The 21,262-nt window shown below is 43.4% G+C and overlaps 2 protein-coding genes and 1 long non-coding RNA gene across 8 annotated transcripts in view; all 3 read left to right on the top strand.

Annotated features, from left to right (window-relative positions):
• The window catches only part of LOC114851101 (NACHT, LRR and PYD domains-containing protein 14-like), a 34,622-nt gene extending 32,476 nt beyond the window's left edge, over positions 1-2,146 (top strand). For both annotated transcript variants that reach the window (XM_055507089.1, XM_055507088.1), the window contains exon 12: positions 131-2,146. In XM_055507089.1, the coding sequence (XP_055363064.1) occupies positions 131-227 (97 nt within the window). In that variant the 3' untranslated portion in view covers positions 228-2,146. The remainder of the gene's footprint in view (positions 1-130) is intronic.
• Positions 2,147-5,610: 3,464 nt separating this feature from the next.
• On the top strand, positions 5,611-8,605 carry LOC114851107 (uncharacterized). The gene is made up of 3 exons (XR_003784994.3): positions 5,611-5,750; positions 7,280-7,417; positions 8,420-8,605. It is a non-coding gene; the product is annotated as an uncharacterized LOC114851107 (long non-coding RNA).
• Positions 8,606-10,648: 2,043 nt separating this feature from the next.
• LOC114851100 (ribonuclease inhibitor-like) lies at positions 10,649-17,103 on the top strand. 5 transcript variants are annotated; one of them, XR_008694072.1, is made up of 4 exons: positions 10,649-12,133; positions 12,747-12,920; positions 13,542-14,625; positions 15,842-15,971. XR_008694072.1 is itself a non-coding variant. In XM_055507098.1 (4 exons), exons 1-3 carry the CDS (start codon positions 11,859-11,861, stop codon positions 14,064-14,066), a joined length of 474 nt encoding a protein of 157 aa, XP_055363073.1. In that variant the 5' UTR covers positions 10,649-11,858; the 3' UTR covers positions 14,067-14,101; positions 15,842-15,941. The 5 variants fall into 5 exon arrangements, 2 of the variants coding, with proteins under 2 accessions (XP_055363073.1, XP_055363075.1); XM_055507098.1 differs by having other exon boundaries at positions 14,042-14,101; positions 15,842-15,941; XR_008694070.1 differs by lacking the exon at positions 15,842-15,971 and having other exon boundaries at positions 13,542-13,641.
• Positions 17,104-21,262: the final 4,159 nt, after the last annotated feature.

Below are 21,262 nucleotides of genomic sequence, written 5' to 3'. Positions count from 1 at the left end.
AATGAGCTAAAAGGAAGCTGCTCCACTTGTGCTGTGAACACGACTGAAGTCCTGCTGCTCTTTGTCCTGGATGTGACAGATGATGAAGGGAGTCTCTCTGATCTGCTCTCTGCTCTCATTCTCTCTGCAGGTGGAGAAGTTCTGATAGGTCCATGTTACCGGGAGCAGAGCGTCCTACACAACAGACTGAAACAGAAGCCAGAACAAGTGAACAAATGAAGTGGTAGTATTTAGACATCGGTGACAGTGTTGACTGTAATTACTCTTGTTAAAGAAAACCTGATGTATTTTCATGTATAATTTACTACCTCATTTGCATTTTTGAATAAACAGTGTTTTCACACAATAATGCTTTAGTGGTGCAGTAGTTAGATATCGGGGACAGTGTTGACTGTAATTCTTCTTGTTAAAGAAAACCTGATTTTTGTATAAACCGTGTTTTCACACATTAATGCTCTAGTGTTGTAATATGTAGTAGACGTTCTGGTCACAGACAGATTGTTTATAAAGCATCTTTCCTGTATAACCTGTGTCCTCAATGCTGCGCTTTCACGTTTTAATTCTCATTTTCTTCACCAATAACAGTTTAATGTCGTACAGAAAAGCTCACAGACAAGAAAACAAAAACAGAGAAGTCATTGAATAACTTTATATTGACCAGAATGAATGAAAAGCTGCTCTGTGTCATATCTCAGCCTTTGATGACCACCGTTAGCACTGTCTGTTTGCTGTTTCTGGTTTTACTTGTCTTCGCAGCTGTCTTCGTCATATTAATCCATTCTGTGTATTTAATCACCAGTCCTCACCTCAGTTTTCTGCCAGATCATGGCGTGTAATCACCTCACTCCAGTGTTTCATCATCAGTTCCTGTTCGAGTAAGACCCTGTTTTGTTTGTTTGTTTGCCTGTTCCCTGGCTGTGCATGTGGGTCCTGCATCACGGTCTCTTCTTGACGGTTCCTGACACTCTGCTTCCGCACAGTGTGACAAACATGTAACTACAACACGAGCGACGTTCAAACTGCGTCAGGTTGTTTCTTATACAACTACATTTACTTAAATCGTGTACAGACAAGACATTAACACCACATTTACACGGCATCGTCATGGACAGATAACATGCTTCTTCCTGCTTCAAACTGCTGCCGTCACAAAGAGCAACCAGTGCAGCATTCAGAAGTTGGTCACTGTGGTGGAAATTTCCCATAAAGAGGCAGATGAGAGAGTTGTCTTTTGTGAGATTTATTATAAAAATCAAAAAAAAAAAGCAAATCAAAAACATGGATGTTGATCGTGCAAATTAACAAACCAAAAACCAGCTGGGAGATCAGTGCACACACCACGAAGGTGTGATGCAAAGAGCCCACGATCCTTAAGTTGCTTCTGCCTTTTAGCTTCTCTGTCAGACTTCGGTGGAACGTCTGTGTAATCCAATCAAATTACATGCACCATCTCATCACTGTCACTGTGTGTGTAAAGATGTTTTCATTCTCACACCTGCATCACTGGCGTCTGACTATCAGAGAGGAAGGAGCTCAGAGTCTCAACAGACAGAGACACAACTCCCCGGCCTTGGGTTTGGGAGCTAGAGTTCGTCAGACAGAGACAACCATTTAACAATCTAGTTGAAATGTCAAATACATAAAACAGATGTAAGACAAAACAGAAGATATTAATTGCAGAACATAAGTCATAAATCATATAATAACTGCATAGAATAAAAAAGAAAAAAAAATTCCCAGTCACCAGTTAACATGGTCACAAGTTAATACGAAACACCAGAGATCATAAAATGGACAATTAACAGATTATGTTACTGTAACTTATTCCTTCACAGTTGTGCTCAGTAATAGTGTTGAACACATGACTTAATTTCAAGAATCACAGGCAGGGTAGTTTATTGTGTGTTGCTTCCATACACTGCAAACACAGTAGTTCACTACGTGCATTTTAATCCACTGCTGAATATTCCCTTAATAATTTCTGAGACATGGAAAAACTCTCTAATATAGAAAAAGTAGCTTGGTTTGGTTATGAGAAATCTGCAGCTTCTTCTTTTTATCATTTATTAGCCAGTGAATAACATACTTGTAGATGGCTCAAATAATTGTACTGTATACAATATAAAAAATAAATGAAATAAAATAAGTTAGTCACACTTGTTCTTAAGCAACTGGGAACGTTTTTGGACACATTACTGAGATTTATGAGGCCTACTAATTTGATAAATATTAATTACCTTACGTCTCAGTTGGTTTGAGAAAGTTTTCATCTTCCTGGTGACTCTTGTGCAGTTGTAGCTCAGTAGGTGGAGCATTGACTTGAGAAGAAGGTTTCAGGTTCAAGCCCCACTTGTGGCAAAACACCCCCAACTGGGTTCTGCTCAACCATGAAGGTTGTGTGAAATCACTTCAGCGTCATGTTTGTTGACTCACTTATCGCATAAATGTTGAAACGCTTCCATAAGAGAAGCTTTAGCAGCATTTTGTGTAACATCACATGATGTGAGCTGTCAATCATTATCTGCACTGACTCAGCTCTTGGCCTTTCTGTCTGTGTTGTCAGAGTTTCATCAGGACTCACTTCCTCCTCACTGCAAACAGCTTCAGCTGTTGTGCATGTGGCGCCCTCTGCTGGCAGCAGTGACACTACATTACCACAGACTGGGCCTCAACGTCCCCACAGATATGAATCCATCCATCATATTCACAGCACAAACTGGATGGAAGCAGCTGTTAGCAGCACGTTGGACGTCTGTTCTCCACATATGAGTCTCTGATTCTCCAGTTCTTCATCCCACAGTCGGTACCTGCTACGTACACTGTGTGTGTGCGTGTTTGTTCTTCTGATCTGGGTCAAACTTGTCACGTGTTACGTTAGTTTACTTTCGTAATTTTATTTCACAGTTATTTTTACCACATGAATTATATTACAACAACTGAATAAAAATGGTCAGTTCAAAGTGTTATTTTTACAAGTAGCAGAGCTTTTCTAAGCAGCTACTTTGGACTTTTGCTTACGTATTTGTTTGTGTTTTTCTGCTGTCAAACAGTGAAACATACATTTAGTTTGTTAATAATGTTTTTATTAGCTTTTCTTTATGGACATTGAGAGTCTTGTATGAAACTTGAATAAAATGGCATTTGTCATACATCACTATCATGTACAAACCAATGTATGTCACAACATTTCCTGTTTTATTTTTAACACTTCCTGTCTAGTTCCTGTCTTTGTAGTTCTGTCTTGCTTTATGTTTCAGTCATGTGATTCACCGCCTGCATCTCATTCTTAATCAGCCTGTGTATTTAAGCTCCACACCTCATGTTGTTTGCCAGTTTGTTACCACATGTTACTGGACTGTGTACCTGTGGTGACGCTCCAGTGGTTTGTACCAGTTAGTCCTTGTGTGCCAGTACCAGATTGTGTATTGACTGTGTTTTTGCCTGCCACTTGCATTCAGTTTTTTGGACTCTGCTCTTTGTTGAACCCTGCCTGTAGAATCACTGCCCTTTGCTTGCTCCCTGTCTGTACCGTTGCCAGCAGCTGAGTTAACCTGTGCACCAACCTTTGCCTGTCTGACCACGAGCCTTATTGAAACGTCTGAACTCAAGCTGTGTCTGAGCTGTGCATTTGGGTCCCTCACTGCGCTTCTCCTAATACAACGTATTAGTTGGTTTTACATCATAGCGGGCAGGAGAGCTTCATGATTCATGTCTGTTTATCGCCAGCGGATGAAGAGCAGGCGGCAACTCACAGCCCACAACTTTAAGGCAGTGCCTTCATCCCAGCTGCGCTGCAAGGTGTCGTAGGGAACGGTCGGTGTGAGAACAGAAAGGACACACGCAGCATCTTAAATGTTACAAAGTGAGACTTTGTTTTTACCAAGTGATGACATGGGTTGACTGCATCTGGTAGTGAAGCTTTCCAGCTGAGCTGTAGCGTCCCCCACTTGCCCTCATTCTGTAGCTTGACAGGGATCCTCAAATAGTTTGTCCTGTTGTTCATGACCACGAGTCCTTTGAGCTGGAGGATCAAATACTGAGATCTGGAAGAAGCTGCTGTGATGTTGATGTGTGTTTTAGACATGTAGGATGAAAAATGTGATGTTACTCACTTTGTGGGGCCAAAAAAAGACCAGCGGAGGACATGAGCATGTGTGGTCTCTGCCACATGTTACAGACCAAGCAGCCCGTTTGCTGGCTGACCAGGTCAGGAAAAGAGCCCAGTTACTGACAATTAAGATTACACATTCAAGACCACAGCATCCTGAACTAGGCCTTTCATCACTAGAGCTCATCTTCACCTTCTGATGGCTGCTGGTTGCCTCTAGTTCCAGGGACCGCTTGGCACCGATCTTCACTTTCACAGTTTTTTTATTGAGATGTTACAACCACATGAACAAGAAGCGCATCAATGTGTAGATTGTTGTCGACCTCTGCAAAGTGTGCATTGATGTGCTTGAAGGAGCTAGGACACGTTTCTTCTGAGCAACATCGTTGGAGAAACGACACAAAATGACTTCACTGAACAAACTGGAGAGAGCAAAAGAAAGTAAAAAAAATGGACGTCTGTGAACTACAGCACCTTCATGAAGTTGAATATGCTTATTTCCTGGCTCCAATCTAACACTATTTAAAGAGAAATGTTACTTATTATTAAGGTTTTTAGCCTTTATCTATGTGTGAAAGACGACATCAGTGAGTTTCTGTTTACATACATGAATCAAACAGAAAGCTCTGATTTGTTTCCATCCGGATTATTTGATTAATGTTTTCAAGTTGTCATTGATTCAAAATAACCTTTAATATTATGTGTTATGACAGGTTACAAATGACAGAACGAGCGAGAATATGGCAGAGATTGACTGAGACTGAGGAGGAGGAGCCAACAAAGGTGGAGGAGGATGAAAAGGAGGTGGAGGAGAAGGTGCAGGAGGCAGCGAGAGCAGGAGTGATGTGAACGTAATTGGTTGTGTGTGTCTGTGTTGGTGAAACCAACAAAGCCTTAGAGCTGCTGATGGTGTGGTATAAACATGGAAGGCTGGTTCACCCATGACAGGTAAGATCCCACCTACAAACCTGAGACGACCTGAGGCTCAGTCACGACTGTTTGAGGTCAAAGCTGCTGTGAGCAGCCAAACTGAAAAACAAAAGCTCCTGTAGGGTCAGTGGTTCGATTCCCGGCTCTACTGATTATGACAGCTTATTAATGTCTAGTCCATTCAGTGATTGTGTGTTTGATAGTCAGATGTTATTAACGCTGTACTTGGTGCTTCTGCAACTTTGTTTATTACAACATTGAGGAAACATGTTTTTCATTGTGTTAAATCAAAGACTTTTATGTTAAAATCGTTTCCACAGAACGTGGCTTTAAACTGCTTCTCACCAACTCTCCAGCTTTGAAGAGCCGCTCACATGGAACTGATGTCTGACTATTAAAATATTTTTATATCTTTAATAGTTGACTTGTCAAAATAGAGTTGTAGTCTTTAATTACAGTTTGGACTATAAATATAATACAGACATCTGTAATGTGAAACATGTCCATCTTATAGATGTTAAGTCCGCTTGCCATGTTTTTAAAGCGTCTCTCGCTTTAGTCACGTGATTTGATACTCGCTCAAGACGCTTCTCCTCGACACTTCCGCTTTAAAAAACCAATACTGTGTCGAACAGAACTGTTCAAACTCCATTTAGAGAAAACAGAGGAGAAGGAAGTTAAATAAACAGCAAGAAAAAGAGGAAAAGTTGAGGTGAGTGAGTTTAACAACATTACCGTTACTGAGTCTGTTTGTTAATGTAGAGGAAGAAGAGACACGATCCACTTCTGTCAAACTAACACTGATAAGAACCGAATGTGAGGAGTTGATGGAGTTCAGGGTCTGGTCTTTTACCACATGACATCCAGACCCTCAGGCTCTGTGGCGAGCAGCAAGTACTACAGTTCTTTTGTGATTAGTTCACACGGATCCTTACGGATCGTTCTTTCGTTCTTTTGTCACGTGACAGCTGTAGATCAGTTATTGGCCTGTGTGGACTGAGAAACAAGGGAATGAACCATGTCTGATATTTAACGTTCATTTATATTGTCATCTGGCACCCGACATACATTATTCATTAATTAAATCATAATTAATGAATGGATTCTTGTAGATGTGTGTCGTATTATTGTGTATATAATGTATTTGTGTTAAGAAATACTCACAAATTCTATCGTGTTGATTTTGTGTTACTGTGCCACAAAATAATAAAATATATCAATAATAAGGACACCAATTATATTAATAATAATACGTTTTCGACACAGTAATTGCACCATGCAAATACATTATTTTTGTTTCTTTTGGCTTTAGAAATATCACTAATTGTCAAAAGAAGTTTTACTTTCACTTTTCTCTACCAGCCACCATGAAAGGCAGCTTGGGCCGCACGGTTTAGTTCCTCGTTCTCGTTCATCGTTCATAACTCAGGCTCTGTAGCGAGCAACACACGCTACAGTTCGTTCCTGATTCGATCATACGGCTCTTTACGGATCGTTCGTTCGTTCATTTGTCACGTGACCGCTTTTAAGTGACTATTGTGTTGTTAAACAACAATGGCAGAAAAGATGCGGGTCTTTATTGTGGTGTGTATTTGCTTTTCTAGGTTTCCACACGGGTTGAATTGCTTCTGGTATTTTGTGATTAAAATTAGTTCGCTGAAACAAAGCATGTTGTCTTCAGTATTTAGTGTTTGAGAACTGCGACCATTTTTTCAACGCCCACAAGAGGGCTATAACGCTGCCTGCTGTGAAATGAACAAATGACTAGAATGACTAGTCACAGACAAACAGCTGCTACAGCTGTTATCCAGTGTATCAGGGTTTTTGTATTAGTCTCTATTCATGTGCTGCATCAGAGACTAAACACACACGGTCATTATTCATGTAATAAAGTAAGAAACACAAACAACTGAAACCAACTAACAAGAAAAATGATTAAAAAAACAAGACTTATTATTTAAAGCATGGAGATATTCATCAACTATAGTTTGTTTTCTAATTGAACTTCTAAATAAACCAGTGGTGTAATATTTGTTGATGCTACAAGTAGCCTTTGTCACAACTCCAGGAAGAAGGACCCAAATGCACAGCGTGACTAGAGTAAAAACGGCAGTTTAATGTGTTCGTCGTCAGGCAGGCAGATGTCATACACGATGCAGGCAAAAACAAGGTTCGACAGGGAGTAGGCAAAAGCGAGGTCAAAAACAGGCAATGGTTAAACTAACGGCTCACTTTTGCCAGAGGCTGGACAACAGACAAAAACGACCGGACAAAAACCCGGATCATACGCTGGGACTGGACAGTAGCGCTGGAACGTTGGTCATGAAAACACAGACAATCCAGCAGGGTGCTACGGCATGAGGTGGTGCTTAAATGCAGGTGGGTTGATTACCAATAGAACACAGGTGAGTTAACTAGAAACGGAAGTAAAGCTGGAACTGCTGGTGGTGGTGATGAAACAGGAAGTAGTGACAAAATAAAACCGGAAATGAACAGAAACCGTGACTAAATGACATGAGCTGTGACAGAACCCCTCCGTCTAGGGCGGATTCCTAGACGACCAAAACAATGGAAAAAAACACAACCAAGCAAGATGGGTGAAGGGAGGACTGGAGGGGGCCCAGGACAAAGCATAAGAGGATCAAAACACAAGGCAACCATTGACAGAATAAGTCACAAGAACCAAACAGAGTCCATGAGGGGGGTCCATGACGGTGGAATGTAAAGTCCAGATATTCCCTCAGGGAGGGTGGAGGCGAGGAGAGTCTCGGCCCTGCAGCCGCTGGGCCGAAACGGCACCTTCCGTGTATTAACTCATGTCCAGAATAGTTCCAGTCCGATGATATGAAATGTGTTGATGTGTCTGCTGAAACAGCAGCTGATCAAACTTGTCTCATTCTTTCTACAATGGAAATCAGAAAGCTCCTCTTCTCATTGCAGAAGTTCCCCTGAATCTTGTAGGATGCTTTTATTTCACTCTTTTGTCCAGTTCATCCCAAACCAGCTGGATGAGCTTTAAGTCTGGACAATGTTCTGGTCTCTATGATTTCAAACAGTCTCTCTGCTTCTTCTTTCCTGAGGTCTTATTCTGACGTTTTCTGCCATAAAGTCATAACCTGAGATTAGCAAAACATGACTGGAATTTTGGTAGTAGTTTATTCCAAAAATGTCGAATTCAAGTGTGATCTCTTCACCATTCAATGAACTCTTCATAGATTTATAACAGCTGCTTCTTCTGCCTCCCACTGTCTGACTGCATCCAGCTGACACTGATATGAACCACAGAAGAAGAGACAATCAGTGGAGGAGCAGCTGATGATGAAGAAGGAGGATTTGAGTTGATGTAAAGATGAATGGTTTGTGTTTCTTCTCCACATGAAGGTAGAAAGTGTGAATCCAGCAGCATGAACCAGTTTGAGGACAGAGATGAGGGAGCCCCTCCCTCTAAAATCAGAAGAATGGAGATAAAGAGAAAAGCTCAGAGGTGATGATTCTGTCTCCAAGTCACAGACACATCACTGATTTACTGTTACTGCTCATTTAGGACTCAATGTGTGAGAGTCACTGTAGGTGTTTTTCTATCAGGTCCCATCAGAGACGAGGATCTGCTGAACCTGAACCTGAACCTGGACCTGAACCTGGACCTGAACCTGGACCCAGCTGTGTGTCCTTCAAGAGCGACTGGTCAAAGGATGATGGTGTAAATTTCAAAGACCAACCTGTATCAGAGTCACAGTGAGTTGTTGTCAGTTTGAATCATTCTGATTACTCCGATGTAAACTTTCTCTGATGATAAACATTTGTGTTGTTTCCATTTGTTGATCTGGTTGATTTGTGTTTGAAGTGTTGATGTGAAGGAGAAGCTTTCTTCACTCTGATCATTGATCAAATCTCCATCCAGCAGTAGCTAAAGCTCTGATCCTGTAGAGGGTCTCAGGGGCTGCTCCTCTTCTAATGAAGTGCTGACGTCAAAGGAAGCAGCTGATCATCTCTGATCAAATCTGTTTATTGACGTCTCTACATGAAGGTTTTGGTCAAATGTCTTAAAGCTTCTTCACTTGCAGCAGTAAATTGAAGTTACTACTGGAGACTTTAGTTGTGATGTTGTTGCAGTGGAGACGACTGTTTGTCCCAGTGTCGACACCAGAGCCGACGTCCAACAATGAATGAATGTAGGAAGTAGTTAAATGTTCCTAGTTCAACATATTCCCACTGGGAGCTGCCCAGTACAACCAGTCTGATCCCAGCAGACTCCTTGTTCCAACACTTCAGCCTTGTTCAGTGAGGGAGGCAGAGATATATGTTGTTCAGAGCTGAGACTGAAGCCACTGACTGACAGTAAACCTTCACCACTACAGGGAGTCTCTGACTCACTGCTCACATCCAACATCACTTCATGGACCTTTACCTTGTGTGTGTCTCTGTGTGGACTCATTCTTCATGGTTCCTCCACAGAGTGGACCAGCAGAGCTCAGAGGTTCCCAGTGCTCAGTCTGTCCAGCAGCACCAAACACAGCTGGACTCCATATCTTATGGTCTGTACCATGTAACAAACACTACTACTGTTCATTGTTTGTGTGCAATCATCTCCATGCTGCAACCTCTTTTAAGGACCAGTGGATGTCAGTGTGTCCAACATGGATCTGATGTTTGGCTCCATGGTTTAGTTGGATCATGGTCCATTCATTATAGTTTCTGTTCCAGCTGCTGGAGGAAAACATTGTCACATTTGTGAAGAAGGAAGCTGAAGAAGATGCAGGAAGGATTCCTGAGTCAGATTACCCACAATGCTTAGATGAGGCAGAGGAGGAAGGAGGAGTGAGTTGCGATGGTGAGGGATGAAGAGCAGATGGAGGAGCAGCAGCAGAGAGGACGCGTTTCTGAAGATCACAGTGAACTTCCTGAGGAGGATGAAGCAGGAGGAGCTGGTTGACTGTCTGCAGAGTAGGAGGATTTATCTCAACATTTTTAACATCACAGACACAATTTCACATTTACTGATGTGTTGGAGGTTAAGTTTTTTAAATGTGGACCAGAATTTAATAATCAGATACAGCAAAGTACTTCTCTTTACTAGTGATAGTGTTTCAGGCTCTTCATAATTTTCGATAACACAAAGACTTGAATCAATGAATAAGACATTTGTGACACCTCACACTTTGTCTTCTTTGTGTCTTGTTGGACCCAGATCTGATGGGTTCCAGTACCAGAGCCACAGCTCATCACATATTACCAGCAGATGCTTCAATCAACCTTCAAGCCAGTTTCTGTGTGTGAAACCAGGCTGGTCAGAATGTCGACCAACGTCTGGATGACATCTACACAGAGCTGTACATCACAGCTGGGCCGGATTCACACATCAACACACAGCATGAGGTCCAACAGGTTGAGACGACACAGCAGAAGCAAAGATCAGCAGAGGAGCCAGTGAAGCCCAGTGACCTGTTCAACATCTCCCTGCGTAAATACAGACGCATCAGAACAGTGTTGACCAATGGAATCGCTGGGATTGGAAAAACAGTCCTTGTGAACAGTTTGTGTTGGACTGGACCCAACAAAGGTCCAATCAAGACGTGCATCTGATTTTCCCCTTCACCTTCCGTCGCTGAATCCACTGAAGGGACAGAAGTTTAGTTTGTCAGAGCTCATTCATGAATGTATCCCAGAAACTGAGTCCATCAGCCTGGAGGCTCTGAATTACATCTTTACACATCTACAGTCATCAGGAAACAGCAACTATGACAAGAGCAGCTTCAAACTTCTGTTTGTGTTTGATGGACTGGACGAGAGTCGCCTCCAACTGGACTGTAGCACCAGTGAGAAGGAGACGGGTCAACGTGACGTCACAGAGTCCACCTCAGTGGATGAGCTGCTGACAAACCTCATCAGAGGAAACTACTACGCTCTGCTCGCATCTGGATCACCACACGACCTGCAGCAGCCAATCAGATTCATGGAGACTTTGTTGAGGTGGTGACGGAGGTCAGAGGGTTCACTGACCCACAGAAGGAGGAGTTCTTCAGGAAGAGATTCACAGATGAGGAGCAGAGCAACACAATCATGTCCCACATCAAGACGGCACGAAGCCTCCACATCATGTGCCACATCCCAGTCTTCTGCTGGATCACTGCTATGGTTCTGGAGGATCTGCTGGAAACCAGAGAGGGAGGAGAGCTGCCCAAGACCCTGACGGAGATGTACGCAGAGTTCCTGGGGTTCCAGATGGATCGGACTAAAGACAAGTACGGACCAGAACAGAGCAGCAACTACATCAAGTCATTGGCTAAACTGGCTTTTAAGCAGCTGCTAAAGGGAAACTTGATCTTCTATGAGGAAGATCTGAAAGAGAGCGGCATCGATGTCAGAGGAGCCTCAGTGTGTTCAGGAGTGTTCACAGAGATCTTTAAACAGGAGCGAGGGAGGAAAACCAAGGACAAGATGTTCAGCTTTGTTCATCTGAGCGTTCAGGAGTTTCTGGCTGCTGTTCACATGATGCTCTGTTACACCAACGGGAAGATGGAGGAACTGGAGGAGTTTCTGAAAGACTCAAAACACAACAAATTAATTCTTAAAAAATTAAAAGTGGTGTTTGGAAATAAAAGTGCTGAGCTTTATTCTGAAGGTTTCCCGTCTCTGGATGTTGTCCTGAGTAGAACCATGTTTAAATCCCTCCTCAGTCCAAGTGGCCACCTGGACCTGTTTGTTTCGCTTCCTTCATGGCCTCTGTCTGGAGTCCAACCAGAGAATCTTAGGAGGTTTGCTGGGTCACACAGAGAACAGTCCAGAAACCATCCAGACAATCATCAACAACCTGAAGGAGATGAACAGTGATAAAATCTCTCCAGACAGAAGCATCAACATCTTCCACTGTCTGATGGAGATGAACGACCGCTCAGTCCATCAACAGATCCGAGAGTTCCTGAAGTCAGAGAACAGATCAGAGAAGGAACTCTCCTTGATCCAGTGCTCAGCTCTGGCCTACATGCTGCAGATGTCAGAGGAGGTTCTGGATGAGTTGGACCTGGACCAGTACAACACATCAAAGGAGGGACGACAGAGACTGATTCCAGCTGTGAGGAACTGCAGAAAGGCTCAGTAAGTCCAACGTTAATGTGATCATTAATATTCTACAGCAACATGAAGCTGAAGCCTCAGTGTTAAAGAGAAACACTTCACACAGAATCTAAAAGTTCACACAGTGAAAACATCAACTACTGGTTCCTAGAAAACGTCTTTGTTGAGGATCAGATCAAAGCAGCTGTAAATCTAATGAACATCAGGATCTTCTGTCTTATGAAGCAATCTGAGTGTCCCTTTATACCTAAATATTACCCGAGGTCTTTTTGGTCAACCCCCATTCAAAATCGGTAAAGTTTTCCTATAAGTCAAATCCAAAAGTTCAACTTCAGCTCTGAAGATTTTCTGCTAAAAGCTTTTGACAGTTGACATGTGATCACAGCTGATGGTGGTTTCTTTCAGTGGATGAAGCGTCTGCAACTTGTTTCTATGATCTGTCTTTGGTTCTTCTGGTTCTGTCCAGACGTACTTTGGTTCTAATCTCTGGGATCTGGTGGAACCAACAGAGCTTCACACTTTGTTATGGATGAGACCAACTGAGCTACAGCTGCTTCAGCATCAACATTCATTGAAGTCAGTTTGTGTCACAGACACTTCACATTTATAGACTTTATATTTTCTGTCATCACAGACTTTATAGCTGTGGACTCACAGAGACTCACTGTGAAGTTGTGGCCTCAGCTCTGAAGTCCAACCCGTCACATCTGACACATCTGGACCTGAGCTACAACAACCTGCAGGACTCATCAGTGAAGGTTCTGTGTGCTGGACTGGAGAGTCCTCACTGTCGACTGGAGACTCTGAGGTCAGTGTTTTTCCTGGTTCATGTCTCAGCAGCAGTTTTTCAGCTCATCACTTTAAACGTCTCCACTTGAATTTAGAATGAAAAGAGACTCATGAGTCAGAAACCTGCAGGAATGATTGACAGTTTGTTGCAACTCTAAAGTCTATGAAGCTCATGAACAGAAGTTTGTGACGTCTTTTTCTGTAAATGTGACACAACAGCAGAGACTCAGAGTAAATCATGTCTCCACATGTTTGAAGGATCTTTAGTGGCGTCTGATTCGTCTCCATCAACAGGCGACACTTCAACCTGTGTGTGATGCTTCCTGTCAGACAATGATGTCACTTTGTAGAGACACAAGCAGGAAACAGGAGCATGAATATGAGGCTGCAGACATGTTGCTACAGAAGGTTCTAGGTTCCATGTAGAACCAGAGGAGAGAACATCCATCTGACTGGGATCAGTTCTAAAGATGATTCACTTCATCAATAATGGTCAGTTTGGAGTTTGATCCAAACATTAGTCTGAACATTTTCCATCAGACGACACAGAATAGTTCAGATTTAGAGAGAAGACGATGAATGAAAGGAACCAGATGAAGTCTTTGATCCAACTCGTCTGGTTTTCTACTGGTTCCAGCAGCAGCTTGTGAATCAGTGAGCATCAAAAAGCTGCAGGATTCAGGAGTGAAGCATCTGTGTGGTTTTCTGGAGAGTCGTCACTGTCGACTGGAGACTCTGAGGTCAGTTCACTGACTGTTACTGTTCTAGGTTCTAGGTTCTGACTGTGGTTCCACTTCAGGGAACCTGTTTATTGACAGTTGTCTTCAGATGATTGTTGAGTTGAACATGTTCTCAGAGAGTGAGTGTGAGACACATAACAGAGCAGGAGGAGAAACCTCTGCTCAGCAGAAACTGTTGATGCACAGACTGCCTCTTTACAATCACATCTACATGTATCTACAGTATATATATTGTCTGTATACAACAATCCTTCTGTTTTTATAAATATTATATAATTCACATCTGTTTTCATTCAAGGATGACCTAAAAGTTATGTGTATCTGTGTTAATGTGTGTGGTTCTCTTTCGTTCCTCATTCTGTCTGTGAATCCAAAATATTCACAGCAATTTCCCTCTTAGATTATTAAAGTGTATTAAACCTTGAATCTACATGGTCTCAGAAGATGAAGCCTCATCCAGGTGAATGACAGCATCAGTGCTGTGAGATCAACCAACCACACATTGATGAGAAAGTTCCTCCTCTGTCTCTGTTCAGTGTCTGAACACAGACACAGAGAAACTGGAGGTTGAAACTTTGACCATTAAGATCAGACGAGACGTTGGAGTTTGTTTATCAGTTTAGACAGGAACATTTCAGTCAGGATCATGTTGTTGGTTCTGTCTCCATCAAGACGACATGGAACAAACCAATGGATCACAATAAACACACAAAGATGTTGTTACAGAATCTGAGAGAAAATCATGACGACATCATGAGACACTGGGTGGATTCAACTAACTGTTTTCTACTGTTTCATCTTTGATTCTTTATTGAGTCTCTGCAGTTTGTCAGAGATCAGCTGTGATTCTCTGGTCTCAGCTCTGAAGTCCAACCCGTCACATCTGAAACAACTGGACCTGAGTGACAACAACCTGCAGGATTCAGGAGTGAAGCATCTGTGTGGTTTTCTGGAGAGTCGTCACTGTCGACTGGAGACTCTGAGGTCAGTTCACTGACTGTTACTGTTCTAGGTTCTAGGTTCTGACTGTGGTTCCGCTTCAGGGAACCAGCAGGTTTCACTCCTGAGAGTTAATGGTTTGGTTTTTGTTTACTTACTGTTTAGTTTGATCACTTTGGTTCCACTGAAAAAAGACTGAACATTAAAACACAGACAACAATATAAAAAAATATTCTTTAAATTTTGAATCCAAATTGTTTCTTAGGAATAAAAATCCTAAGACTAAGGAAACAACCAGAACTGGTCCAAGTCCAAACGTCCAGTCATGGTTTTCACAGTGGTTTTCTCTGCATCTATGCATCCATCATCCCAACAAATGGTCCTGTTTGGGTCTGCGTGGTTCTGGAGCTGATCCCAGCTGTCACTCAGCAGGAGGCAGGGTCCAGTCTGGACCGGTCACCAGTCCATCACAGGTCCAACACACAGAGACAGACAATCAGACCTATGGAAGCTCAGAGTCAGCAGCTAAGCAGCAGAACTTCAGGTCTTTGGACTGTGGCAGGAAGCTGCAGAACCAGAACAGAACCCACACAGACACAGGGAGAACATGAGAAGCCCACACAGAAAGGCTCCTGCTGAACCCAGGTCCTTCCAGCTGTGAACACCACACAGTCAGTTCACATCAACACAAAGTCCAGTTCATCAGAACCACTGCACAGAAACTCAAGGTGGCACCAAACAGGAGCCAGTCAGTGAGTGTGTGTTTGTTCCCAGTGGAACCAGGCAGGTCCATCCTGGTTGGAAACTCATTCATCACATTCTTCTTCTGCAGTTTCACTTCATTTCACTGAGTTGTGTTTGACTGAGATGAAATCTTCACAAGTTACACACTTGCATTTCTCACTGATGTTTCTGAAGAAGCTGGAGAAAATGTCCAGTGTTGGTTGGTTTCAATTCACTTTATCACAAGAATCAGAGAAAATCATGGCCACTAATATTTGGCTTCAATCAAGTTTCAGTCCATCAGCTTCTCTACTGATTCCAGATGTGACTGAGGTCAACAGCAGCTTGTGAATCAGTGCTGACATCAACAGGTGTATGAATGTTGTGCTGACATGTGGATGATGTGTAGAAGCTGAGATCATGACGACACAACAACACAAGCACAAAGTCACTGCTCATTTTAGACTAAACATCAGTGATCAGCACAAATCTGACTCATTATTAATGCTTTGATCCACATCTTTGATTCTTTGTTCAGATTGAGAGGCTGCAGTTTGTCAGAGATCAGCTGTGATTCTCTGGTCTCAGCTCTGAAGTCCAACCCGTCACATCTGACAGAACTGGACCTCAAATACAACATCCTGCGGGATTCATCAGTGAAGGCTCTTCGTGACCTGGTGCAGAGTCCAGACTATGGACTGCAGACTCTGAGGTCAGTAGAGGTTGGAGTCAGTCTGTGCTGCTTTCAGCAGTATTGGACTAAACTCAGTTAGTGTCACAGCAGAGATCCAGTGTTTCCTGTAAAGCTCCAGTCACTCATCAAAGTGTCGTAGCATCAACACTAACTACTGATCAGGTTCATGTGTGTCACAGCTCTGAGATCAGTCTGGCTGATAGAACCATGGTTCCATGTAGTAACCATGTGGTGCTGGTCCAGAGCAGAACCTCTGCTGAAGTCCAGTCATCACATCTAAGTCCGACTGAGCTCAGGCCAATGAGCTAAAATAAGCTTAACAGCTGCTCCACTTCTGCTCTGAACATGACTGAAGTCCTGCTGCTCTTTGTCCTGGATGTGACAGATGATGAAGGGAGTCTCTGTAGACACTCACTGATCTGCTCTCTGCTCTCATTCTCTATGCAGCTGGAGAAGATCCAGATGTAGAAGCAGCAGCAGTGTGTGTGTGGAGGTTCTGACTGGTCCATGTTACTGGGAGCAGAGCTTCATCCACAACTGACTGACAGAGGTACCAGAACCAGTGGAGACGAGTCTCAGTGTGAACTGATCTGAGACCAGCTGCTCTGTGTCCAGTCCACCAGGATCATGTGGGAAATGAAGTGTGTGGTGCAGTAGTTGGATATCGGGGACAGGGTTGATGTATTTTTATGCATATAATTTACTCGCTTGCATGTTTGTATAAACAGTGTTTTCACACATTAATGCTCCTGTGTTAGTGTTGTTAAAGTACGTTCTGGTCAATAACCTGTGTCCTCATTGCTGCTCTTTGACATTTTAATTCTCATTTTCTTTACCAATAACAGTTTGATGTCGTACAGAAAAGCTCATGGACAAGAAAACAAAAACATAGAAGTCATTCAATAACTTTAGATATTAACTAAAATGAATGAGAAGCTGCTGGCTTCATTGAAGTGATGGTGACACAAACATGAAACAAAAGACAAGTTAAACATGTGGAAGTTACGTTTCAATAGTAGAAGACAAGCAAAAGAACCACTGTACCTCTGAACCAATATCTGACCTATAAACATATTAAAATTACCACAAACATAAATCAAATGAAATCAGAAGTATTTTATTGTGAAGCCAGAACATGATTTATTTGAAATGGTCAATTCCTGATGTAAAGCGTGTTTGTGCAGCCTCCCCCTGAACAAGCATTAGGCCACCGTGGAGAGGACAAACTCCAGAGAAAGAGCCAGGCTCAGGGTGGGTGCTCATCTGATGACTGGAGGCCGACTGCTGCGTCTCTGGAGGAACATGAGTCACAGGGTCAGCGTCAGTCAAACCACTGATGCTACGATTGGTGGACGACCTCTTTGTACCGAGGAACACGAGTCACAGCGTTGTTGTGAACGCTGACTGCTCTGAGCATCAATAATTGAAAACAATTGTGACTCTGCCTGACTTAAGTTGTTGTGATGTTTGTAGTTGAGTTCTTGCTGTCATCAGTGATCCAGCCTCCAGTCAGTTAACGTCACAGTCAGAGTCAGGGACTGTTCTGTCTCCTCAGGAACTCAAGTCACATTCAATGTCCCACTACTGTCAGAAAACAGAAACATGGGGCTGAAGTAAATTCACTTCTTCCTCAACACAGTTGAGCAGCAGTAAAAGATCTGAAAAACTGTTATAATATTTTATGTTATGTAAATGTTTTTTTGCGAATGGCTGCAAAAGTCCTAGAACTGATTAATCTGCACAGGTCTGCAAGAGGCCGAGTGCAGTGCAAATCTCCTTTGGAATGATGTGATTCTGGTTTAGAAGTAACCAGTTTCCATGTGACGTCATCAAAGTCACACCATGAGTCACACTCACATGAGGATCAGTAACGTTTGGGTCATTGGAACTGTTCTTTGCAGCAACATAGAAACTGGATCTGGACTGAACGTAAATACCTCAAACCTGAATCCATACAGTAATTGACATGGTTTCATTAAGTCCTAGTAGCAGGACTAAAAACAAGGTCATCCTCCACCACAGAACAGATGGCATCCTGGTAACACCATTGATGTTTAAAACAAGGTAGGTCACTGGTGAGTTTGAAAAACTTAAAATCCACCCACACTCTGGCCCTGACCAAGGCACAGAACACAGGGACCACCACATGGTCCTTCACCTGTCTGGTCTTGTAAATGGCCAGCTTGGCCTGAACAGACAAGAAGTTCAACAATTGCCACTTCTCTGCATTTGTTCTGCTGTAACCAGCACCGAAGACGAAACTATTAACACTCCACAGTTCTTTAAATGCATTAAAAACATGAGGTAATAAATTAAAAAGCTCAGCCAGTCGTGTACAGTCCATAAAACAGTGGAAGACAGTCTCTGTTTCACCACAGTGCACACAGGTGCAGGGACCACCTGGGTTGATCTTCCCAGTGAAGGAGTTCACAGCGATGGCTCCATGTAGAATCCTCCACTGCAGGTCCTCAGTCCTTTTGTTCAGTGGTGGCTTGTAGAGGACTCTCCACACTGGCTGGAGAGGCAGACGCCAGTTCTTGCTATCCTAAAGGTCACCCTTCTTGGGCAGCAAACTGCAGCTGAGAGGCAGGAAGTTCCCTGTCAGACTCTCATGAACCACAGAGAGAAAGTCTGCTCCGAGGTCACACCAGAACGTCTTATAAAATTCCACAGTGAGGCCATCCAGCCCTGGAGCTCTCCCTCCCGTAATGCCCTGCAGGGCTGTAGACAGCTCCTGCAGAGAAATGTCCAGGGCATCGTTGGTCTCTCCAGACACCTGAGGAAGATCCCCACAGAAGAAGTCTATGCCCTCCTCATCCTCAGTGTACTCACTCTGAAAAAGGTCCCTGTAGAACTGCACCGCCCTCCTCCTGATGTCACCAGGCTCCTCCAGGATGACCTCTGCAGTGGATCACAGGCTGTGGATTGACCTATTTTGACCATTACGTTTCTCCAGGCTGAAAAAAAATCTGGAAGAAGCATCCGTATCAGTCACGCTCTGAAACCTAGATCGGACCAGCGCCCCCTGTGTTCTGGTGCCCGATATGTTGTCAAGAATATCATTCTTTAGATCCTTCATTGACCTGGTAATGTCCCTTGTGACATAGAGAGTGTACTGTAAACAAAACTGTTTTATCTCAACTTTTCCACACAATCCCAGCACTGTCTCAGATTTTCAAAATCAGATTGTCTGGTTCTAAAATTTTCCCAACAGAACTTAAAACTATCCTTAAAACACTGATCCAGCAGCAGTGAGTTGTTAAAATGCCAGTATGCACTTCTATGCTTTATGTTATTAATAAAAACATGAATTAAAACCATGGCGTGATCACTAAAACCAACATGTCTGATGAAGCAGGACCTAAAAACGTTCAGATGATGCTTAAAAGCATAAAAACGGTCAAGTCTCGCTGGTCAGAGACCATGTTGTCTCTAACGTGAGACCATGTGTACTGTCTGTCCTGCCCATAAAGACTCCTCCATACGTCCACCAGCTCGTGGGTCTTTAGGACTCGGCTTAAAAGCTGCTTCGATGGAGAATGTGGCTCCATGTGGTTTCTATCCAGATTGTCGTTTTCAGTGCAGTTAAAATCATCGCCTAAAACCAAAAAATCCTCAGAGTTAAAATCCATTAAATCAGCATTTACTTTATTCAGCAGCAGGAGTCTCTCTGCACCTATAGTGGGATAAATATTCACTAAAACCAAAGTGCTGTTAGAAAACATGTCCCGCACCACCAACAGTCTGCCAGGGACGGTTTCAGACACAGTGAGGGACACTGGAGGACAGGATTGAGAGAACAAGATGCCCACACCAGCACTGGTGCTGCTGCCGTGACTCAGCACCACCTGCCCAGGCCACTCCCTGGTCCAGTCCACCTCAGTGCTGCTGTCACTGTGTGTCTCCTGAACAAACATCGCATCAATGTGGTTCAGTTTCATCAGTTCGTACAAACTCATTCTCTTTTTTAATTCTCTGGCTCCATTCAGGTTTAAAGTGCCAACTTTAACATGGACCATGATGAGAGATGGTAAAAAAACAGTGCAGAGAAGAAACACAACTCTAAGGTCAAAAACAGAGTAATTAAAAGACACCATCATCATCATCATCTTCATGAAGAAGCTCCTGTTTAAGTTTAAAGGCAGTCTTTTTCAGCCTGTAACACTCCTGGTCAGTGGATCCTCCTCTGCCGGTGCTCCTTGTCAGGTTCTGGCTCTGTGTTTCAGTTTTACCTTGTAACGGACTCTGTTCATTTGGCCACATTATCATGTCTTGGGTTTTCTAGTTTCCATTTCCGGTTTTATTTTGGTAGTCTCCCAGGTTTCTGTTTCAGTTCGAGCTTCACTTCCGGTTTATGTCACGTCACAGCTGTTCTTGCTTCACCCGGTCATTATTCACACCTGCACGTCATCAGTAATCGAGTCATGTTGTATTTAACCACCACCTTTGTCCTCAGTTCCCCGCCAGATCGTTGTTTCGTGTGTCATCGTTGTTCCCCCAGTTCGTTGTTCCTGTCTGGCTGTGTTTTCATGTATCCTGGTGTTGATGATCGACCTTGTTTGCCTGCCTGACCACGCTTATCCGCCTGACGACTCTGTACTGTTATTTCTGGCTTTCGTGTACGAACCTTGCCTGTCCCTGACGCTGTCTCTGCCTAATCCAGAATAAACCCCCCTTTGATCACCGTCAACCTGTGTTACGCTGTGCATTTGGGTCCTCATCCGAGCGTTTCCTGACGCTCCTCATCTGTGAACACACCGACCTAGAACAGCTCCTCATCAGAAAAACAGTCCTCAAATTTCACACGCTTCATGTTCTTTGTTCTCAGTAAAAACTTCTTAACACGTTCCACCGGGTTCTCTTTTGATTTGTGAGGCCGTGGCTGAGAGGAGTCGCAGTCTGAGATGTCAGTGTCGCTACCAGGAGTAGAACCCTCGTCCTCACTGAGGTCTGACTCCATATTTGCTCTCCTCAGCCTCCCTCTGACCTTCTTCACCGACGCTTGTTGTTCTTGGGAGCCGCTCACAGTCGATTTACACTTTCTTTTTCCAGTTGTGGCCTTTTTACAGCTCTCAGTTTCACTAACCACTGACTCAGTGTCAACAAGCATCTCAGTGACATCACAGCTTGTCGTCTGCTCAACCGTCACATCCTCCATCACCACAACCTGTTCTCCAGGGGCTGTTGCTTCATCGGCCCCTGTGCCTGTTCACGCAGCCCTGCACCGTGTCCATCACCTCGCTGTGGTTCTGATCCACCCTCCGC

Source organism: Betta splendens, chromosome 2 (genome assembly GCF_900634795.4).
Source record: "Betta splendens chromosome 2, fBetSpl5.4, whole genome shotgun sequence".
NCBI lineage: Eukaryota > Metazoa > Chordata > Actinopteri > Anabantiformes > Osphronemidae > Betta > Betta splendens.
This window is presented reverse-complemented; position numbering and strand designations above follow the sequence as displayed.